Raw genomic sequence first — 8465 nt, 5'->3', positions numbered from 1 at the left:
AATGGCTTGCCACAGTCGTCTTTTGTGCATGCAGGCTGTTTTGAGGGTTCACAGTAGAGCGTCACATGCTGTCACATTTTATTTATAGTGTGAACAAGCAGACAAAAAAAAATCAGATTTGATCAACATATCGGAATTGAGCTCTAAATGTTAAGACCTGCAGTGTGAATGTAGCCTATGTGTGTTGGAGTGGATTCAAATGAGACACTGGAGGCAAACTGATCACCAAAAGAGGAGCTGATTTATTTTAGCTGTTGCACAACGTGAAACATGAAGGTGATTGTTTTCTTGTTATTTCACAAGGATTTAAATAACTTGAGCAGAAAAACTGATTTTAAAACAACTGTACACTCTAGGACACTATGACATTATACATTTGCCTTTGTTATCTTTCAGGAGAATTTCAACTTTTCAGTACAGTAATGCATATAATGACTTTAACGTTTGATTAAACAACAAAACCTTCAGAAAATTGCTCATTTGAAACATATCAAATCAAAACAGATATGTACAAAAAAGTGCATAATGATCTAATTCCTAATGCAGAATTTCTTATATTTTGTAAATCCAAATGGAAATCCTTTGAGAGAAGATGTGGCCCTAACCTGTCCCATATTGTTCACCAGTGACTTGGTAGATATGAAGATGGTTAACCTAAACCTAACCACTGACTAAAAGTGAAATTGAGGGGGAAAAGTAAAACAAAGGGCAATGCACAAAGCTTCAAACAGGATTCACATCATCTCTTGACTAAAGGACCTTTTATCCTGCTTTGATAGCTTCAGCCTTAAACAATACATAAACTTCCCTACCCACACTAAGGGCCATACTTTGGACCTAGTCTGTTGTTCTGGACTTACCCCCTCCATCTGTACAGCTGACGAGCTGCTAATTTCGGATCATCTACTTCTCTCCTTTAATGTTCACATGACTTTCTCTGTAATTAACAATCCCCGTATTATTTCTTTCCGGAATGTCAAGAATATAAATCTTGATATCCTTTCTTCTGCCCTCTCTAGCTGCTTGTCTCTTAACAATCTGGCTATTCAAGAGGATCTAGTATTTTATTATAATCATAGCCTCAGTAGTATTTTGAATTCTCTTGCTCCACAAAAAACCAGAACTGTACTCTTTTCTCGCTCTGCGCCCTGGTACACACCTGAACTCCGACTATTGAAAGCTGAAGGCCGACAGCTTGAACGTCTTTATAAGAAAATTGGCCTTACTATTCATAAGGGTATGTTTAATAACCATGTTCTGTTTTATCAGGAATGTATCAGTCAAACCAAATCTGCCTATTATTCTACCATTTTCTGCTCAAGTGAGAACTCCACCAAGACCCTATTCTCATTATTCAACTCCTTTAACAGGCCACCTGATTCTCTGCCCGCTCATCTCTATTCATCTAACTTCTGCGATGCTCTAATGCTATTCTTCACTGAAAAAATTCATAAAATACACCTAGACTTGGACCCTAATGCTCCATGTAGCTCCTCTGTCTTAACTCCACCCCCTTCTCACTTCCTCTCTGTTTTTCAACTTCCGTCTTTAACTGATATTGCTGATCTCATCCACAAATTAAAGCCTTCTACCTGCCAGCTTGATCCTATCCCCACTGTCCTTGTCAAAGCCTGTTTACCCCCTCTCCTTCCCCTCATATCTGCTATTATTCACTCACCACTGGAACTGTTCCTGCTTCCTTCAAAGTTGCTGCTATTACCCCAATCCTGAAAAAAACAGGTCTAGATCCCAACAACTTTAACAATTTCCGTCCTATCTCCAATCTACCATTCCTCTCAAAAATTCTTAAAAAAATAGTTGCTTCACAAGTCCATCTACAGTACACCTAACTGATAATAACCTTTACGAACAGTTCCAGTCTGGCTTCCGTCCTCTGCATAGCACCGAAACTGCTCTTATAAAAATGACAAACGACCTTCTTATGGCAGCTGATTCTGGTCTCCTCTCCATCCTTATTCTCCTTGATCTGAGTGCAGCCTTTGACACCATCTCCCATCCCATTCTTCTTAGCAGATTAGCTTCTATTTGTCTCTCTCATACTCCATTAGCCTGGTTTAAATCATACCTGTCTGACTGCACTCAGTTCATTCAATTAAAATCCTTCACTTCTCAGCCTTCTCCTCTATCTACTGGGGTGCCGCAGGGATCTGTCCTCGGGCCCCTTCTTTTCATCCTTTACCTTCTTCAACTCGGACATATTTTTCGTAAATATAATATTCAGTTCCACTGCTACGCCGATGACACCCAGCTCTATCTCTCTACCAAACCCGATTCTACTCTTCCTCCACCCTCCCTTATCCTCTGCTTAGCTGAACTCAATTCCTGGTTCTCCTCCAACTTCCTTAAACTCAACAGCAAAAAATCAGAACTTCTCCTGGTCGGCACTAAAAGACTGCTATCCAGAATTAACAATTTCTCTCTCACCATCAATAATTGGCTGGTCCCTGTCTCTCCCTCTGTGAAAAGCTTGGGTGTCATTCTCGATAGCACATTATCCTTTAATTCACATATCAGTAATGTCACACGTGCAGCATATTTTCAACTCCGTAATATCAATCGCCTCCGCCCTTTCTTCACTCCTCATGCCACTGCCATTCTCGCCCATAATCTTGTTATCTCTCGAATTGATTACTGTAACTCACTATTATTTGGCCTTACACAAAAATCTATTAACAAGCTGCAACGTGTCCAGAACTCTGCTGCCCGTATTATTACTAGGACTTCCTCTACCCACCACATCTCCCCCATCCTGAAGCAGCTTCACTGGCTCCCGGTTAAATTTCGCATCCATTTTAAAGTAATCCTTTATACATTTAAGGCTATTCATTCTCTCACTCCACCATACCTCTCCGATTTAGTACAGATGAACTTCCCATCCCGGTGCCTCAGATCTTCATCTTCTCTTTCTCTCTCTGTTCCTTCCGCTCGTCTGATTGCAATGGGGGGCGGGGCTTTTAGTTGCTCTGCCCCTCGACTTTGGAATTCCTTACCCCCTGACCTCAGAAATATTATAATAATATAATATTATAACAATATTATCATTCCCTCTTTTTAAGTGCACCCTCAAAACTCATCTGTTTAAAATTGCTTATGTTTAAACCTCTGTATGCTCTAACTTTTATCTGTTATTCTTATTATTGTGTATATTTCCAGTTTCTGTGTTTTTATCTGTTGTACAGTGTCCTTGGGTACTTTGAAAGGCGCTATTTTTAAATAAAATGTATTATTATTATTATTATTAAAGGAGGCATGAAAGCCAAAAGACTGCATGATGGAGAAACACGAATGGCATTTCACCCAATAGTTACCACTTTTTTGATTGCCTTGGATGTTCCTCATTGAATAAACTTTTTTGACCTCATTTAAACAGAAAATGACATTTAATCCTCTGCTTGTTATCTCAACTACCCTCGTGTTCGTCATATGTTGCACTTTTTTAAGTTAAACATTCTGCTCTGCTTGTTTACTGAAAGCTACGTTCTAACTAGATACTTCTCAATCATCATGTCATCATAAAACTTTTGTGTAGTTAATTAGCATGAACCAAAATTCTAATTCTTCCAGCTGCTCCTTTTACAGTTCATCACAGCAGATCCTCTGCCTCCATCTTACACCACCTTAAGCATCCTCCTCTGTCACACCCTCTGCTTGTCCTCACCTGCTATATACACAAATCTTATAGCATTTTAAGTCTGTTCTGACTATTGTCAATTTTGTACATTTTTTGTTCAGCATGGTGGTTAGTGTGCTGACCCTTTAAGAGAAAGGCATGGCCCATGCGGACAGGAGACGTGTCAGAAAAACTCAGACAATCGACTTAACATGTGTTGTGAAAGGTTCATAAAAAGACATTCCCTGTGAGTATGCATTATTGCTTGGCACTTTATGTCAATTAATGGCAGTTACTTACATGCTGTATTACGCAGGCTAATTTATGGTTTAGGTATTTAGGTATTTATTTATTTATTGTCATTGTCAAGAACAATGAAATTGCGTTTGGGGCTTCCATACAACCCAAAAAAAAAGAAGAAAATAATAAATACCCCTTTGTAGGCAGTTATTGGCTGTCAGCATAAGCACATGGTCATGCCGCTTGTTAAGTAACTATTTTAGTTTGTCACTCATATACACTGTATTTTGTTGTTACAGTTTCACACCTGCCATATAAAGCGAAGTCTAAACCCACACTAGCGTCAGTGACTTTTGTGTGGAGGTGTTTAACTCCTGGAAAGTAGAAAGTGGTTCCACGAGGCCAGTACGAAGTCAACCAGAAAACCCAGGTTGACCTCTCTGACACAATCCCAGCAAAACCTGTTGAAAATTACACAAGTGATTCATTGTAGATTCTCAGTTTCCATTTATTTTAATTCTGTGTGTACGCAGTGTGTCTGTATGGTATGCAGGGGACACTAATGGGAACAGGAAGGCTGCGCAGAGGGTAACTAACACAACCCAAAAAATGATTGTCTGCTCTCTGCCACCCTGGAGGCCATTGCCAGATCCTCCTGTCTCAGGTAAACCAGGGCCCTCACAGGTGAACCCGCCCACCACCTGTTTGACCCGCTGCTCTCTGGTCTGTGCCTCAGGTCAATCAGGTCCTACACCTCCAGACTCACTAACAGCTTCTTCCCCTTGGTCATTCAGACTGTTAACAAACACTATTCCCCCACACCCCAGCCCACCCACGTTAATCTGAGCCATGGTCAGATTAACCCTACATGACTCTATTCAGACCAAGTCTTGTCTTTGCACTACTTCCAAGCACTTTGCTCTCCACTGTGTGCCTTTCTATGTTTTGTATATGTATTCCTCTAGACTCTATATGTCTTTTCTGTTTGCTATTTATTCCTATTTATGTATTTTTTATACTCCTGCAGAGTGTAGCACCCATAATTTCACTGTACATGTACAATGACAATAAAGGGCTATTCTATTCTAAAGTAATTAACTTCCTTGAGGCATTAAGACATTCACTTTTTTTCATAGATGTAGAAAGGAAGACAAATCAGGTCATTCATTCTGAAATTACAGGAGTTTGGGTCCATTCATCTTGACATTAATACAATTTGGTATCATTTATATATAAATCACAACAACAATTAATAAATAAATATTAATTAATAATATCAATAATATTAAAAAACTTTGTTGGGCTTTGTTCTGCCTCTTGTATGAGTATCCAGTATTTTTGGAACATTTACACTGCACTAGATTGTGAAGTGTTTAATGATGCTGCTGCGTAACTCTTTACTGACCAGTCCGTAGATAATGGGGTTGATGGCTGGTGGAACGATGATGAACAGAATGCTAAAGAATTTCTTTAGGTTTTCAGACACTGAAGGAAACCTGTAACTCACAATTATGATCACTGAGGCTATTTGGTAGAGCACGTACACGACGAGGTGAGAAGCACAGGTTTGAAAGGCCTTGCTGCGGATGCTGGTGTCGATTCTGCTGTGTTTTAGAGATACTTGCAGGATCCTGATGTAGGAAAAAGCAATGATAAGGAAGATCCCTGTACTCACAGTCCAGGTCATGGCCAGACCTACCGAATAAAAAGAGACAACTGTCCTTTCAATCAAGTATTACATGTCCCCATACCCATGTGGTTTAATTGTTCCCTCAGTTAAAATCTGTTTATATCTGGAAAAAACAGCTAATAAATGCTTGAGATCTCACTGTGGGGACAAGCTTTTCTTTAAAAAAAAAAAACCATGACAACACAATCAGTTTAATTCCTTTCTCTAAAAATCCAACAAAACACAGAAGTTGCTTGTACAACAGTATAAAGTGGAGACAATGGTTTGCAATACTGCACTCATCATTTTAACTATTGAGGGAGAGAAAAAAAATTAAACTGTGAAACTAAGGCTATGAATCAAGCTGATTTGAAGCTGATAAAATGTTCAACCATCTACTGCATACACTTAGGACTGACCATAGATGTCACTGGCAGGTGTGGGAATGCAGGCCAGGCCTAGGATACCCCGGTTGCTGCAGTAAACATGCAGAATGACTCTGCCACACAATGGGACATTCATGTGGAAGCTGAAGAGCACAGCAATAGGCAGCAGAGCAAGCAACCAGGCCAGGGCGCAGCAGGAGTGCAGCCAAGCCGAGGTCATGATAGCGTGATACCTGAGAGGCTCACAGACTGCAATGTACCTGCACAGAGAAATAGAAGGGGCATTTATACTAAAAGATATGTAGTAGGTTTTAATTTAGAAGTTTTGTTAATGAAAAAAAAACAATTTAAGTCTTTTCAAAATCCTGTACTTTCTCATTTCTTTGGAAAAAAAAACTTTTTCTTACAATTCTACAAACAAAAAGAAGATAAAAACAGAAGAAGAACAGACGAAAAGAACACAATGCTGACATACAGCTAAAGGTTGGAGACATAATCCATTATCAATTCAAACAGCAGCATCAAAAAGGAAAGTTCGATTTTCTTTTTTCTTTGATTTTTACGTTGAGCTGATAGTTTTATTACCTGTCGTAGGCCATCGCACCCAGAATAGCCTGCACTGCTAGCCCATATGTGTGCACAGAAAAGGCCTGGGCAATGGCTGGGATGTATGCAATCCTCTTCTGCCCCATCAAGAAGTGCATCATGAGACCAGGCAGCACAGCTGTGGACCCCAAAAGATCACAGACTAGCAGGTGGCACACCATTACAAACATGGGTCTGTGCAGGTTCTTGTCAATAACAATCACAGATACTATGACACCATTGCCCAGCAACACCAACATGTAGGTAAACAGAGCCAGGAAGAACAGTAAAGGGCCAAACCCTGGAGGTATATAGAAGCCTTCAAGTTCAAACACAATCGGCTGTTTGAGAGGAGTCGCCATTGTTAGGTTCTCCATCCACAACAGCTCGTTTCTGCAAAACACATCAAAACCCAAGAAACAGGTAACACAAACCAGACAAAGCTTTTAGATTCATAGATACATGTTTTAGTAAAATGTAATAAAAGATTTTTTAAAAAGCTTTGAATTAATACACCACAAGATCTGGAATCAAAGAAGAGAATGACAGACAATGTCTAATGATCAAAAACTCGAAAAGCTTGAATTATACTTTTTTATCTTCTTATCCTTCTGCCTTCTCGTCTGCGTGCTGAAGTTGCTCTGACTGTTTGAGGAAACTGTGCTGTGCTTTTATTAATTTGCAGATCGTTTCTCATTCATGTTTACCACTGAAACATCAGCCTCCATCCTGGATACAACCAATAAGCTCTGTGCCTGAAGTGCCACAAACTGCAGTTCCTTGCATGGCCATTTGATTCTGGCTCCAGAATCAGTCACTCAAAGCTTCCATGTTAAAATGTCCATCTATGCAATAGAAAGCAACATGTAATGAACCAGAGATTCATATAAAGTTTTTGGACCCAAATGCAGACTCATAACATGCAAATGACTATTTACAATAATTTATTTACTCACAAACTTGAGCTCAGAATCACAACACAACTTCAGATGACAAGCATCGCCAGGGCAAGGGATCATCAGAGATTGCTGCTGGAGAATGATTAGTGACGGGCAACAGAGGGAATGATGGAGCAGCAACTCTGCAACAAAGGAAAGAGGGGTTACTGGACAAGAAGGCAAGGAAATGGCTAAAGATGAGTACTGATTGTCGTGGAGTTGGTGGGGGTGTGTTATGTACAGATTGGACGCAGGTCCTGTTCCAGAGATTCCAGAGGGGGTCCAGGGGAGGCACGATGGGCAGGAGGGCAGACAGATAAGCGGGATGAAGTCATTTGAGAGCCTAGTTCTCTCCCATCTCAAGACCCTCACGGCCCCCCTCCTGGACCCCCTGCAGTTTGCATACAGAGCCAACAGGTCTGTAGATGACGCCATCAACATGGCCCTACACTTCATCCTGCAGCATCTGGACTCCCCAGGAACCTACGCCAGGATCCTGTTTGTGGACTTCAGCTCTGCCTTCAACACCATCCTTCCAGACCATCTCCGAGGCAAGCTTTCCCAGATGAATGTGCCTGATCCCATCTGCCGGTGGATCACTAACTTCCTGATGGACAGGAAACAGCATGTGAGGCTGGGAAAGAATGTCTCGGACTCCCGGACCATCAGCACCGGCTCCCCTCAGGGCTGTGTTCTTTCTCCTCTGCTCTTCTCCCTGTACACCAACTGCTGCACCTCCACCCACCAGTCTGTCAAGCTAATCAAGTTTGCAGATGACACCACCGTCATTGGGCTCATCTCGGACGGGGACGAGTCTGCCTACAGGAGGGAGGTTGAACGTCTGGTGTCTTGGTGCAGCCACAACAACCTGGTGCTGAATGCCCAGAAGACAGTGGAGATTATTGTGGACTTCAGGAAGCACACAGCCCCACTCCCCCCCATCATCCTGACTGACACCCCCATCACCTCTGTGGACTCATTCCGCTTCCTGGGTACCACCATCACCCAGGACCTGA

The 8465-nt window shown here is 41.3% G+C and overlaps 1 protein-coding gene across 2 annotated transcripts; it reads right to left on the bottom strand.

Annotated features, from left to right (window-relative positions):
• Nucleotides 1-219: 219 nt before the first annotated feature.
• On the bottom strand, nt 220-7779 carry LOC113030137 (olfactory receptor 2K2-like). 2 transcript variants are annotated; one of them, XM_026181302.2, is made up of 6 exons: nt 7691-7779; nt 7468-7592; nt 7219-7356; nt 6512-6904; nt 5960-6186; nt 220-5566 (listed from the first exon to the last, which is right to left on the bottom strand). In XM_026181302.2, exons 4-6 carry the CDS (start codon nt 6886-6888, stop codon nt 5229-5231), a joined length of 942 nt encoding a protein of 313 aa, XP_026037087.1. In that variant the 5' UTR covers nt 6889-6904; nt 7219-7356; nt 7468-7592; nt 7691-7779; the 3' UTR covers nt 220-5228. The 2 variants fall into 2 exon arrangements, with proteins under 2 accessions (XP_026037087.1, XP_080163498.1); XM_080307372.1 differs by having other exon boundaries at nt 6512-7356.
• Between the last annotated feature and the right edge of the window lie 686 nt (nt 7780-8465).

The sequence above is a fragment of the Astatotilapia calliptera genome, chromosome 10 (assembly GCF_964374335.1).
Source record: "Astatotilapia calliptera chromosome 10, fAstCal68.1, whole genome shotgun sequence".
In the NCBI taxonomy this organism is placed as follows: Eukaryota; Metazoa; Chordata; class Actinopteri; order Cichliformes; family Cichlidae; genus Astatotilapia; species Astatotilapia calliptera.
Note: the sequence above shows the minus strand (reverse complement) of the source record. Positions and strands in the feature narration are given on the sequence as shown.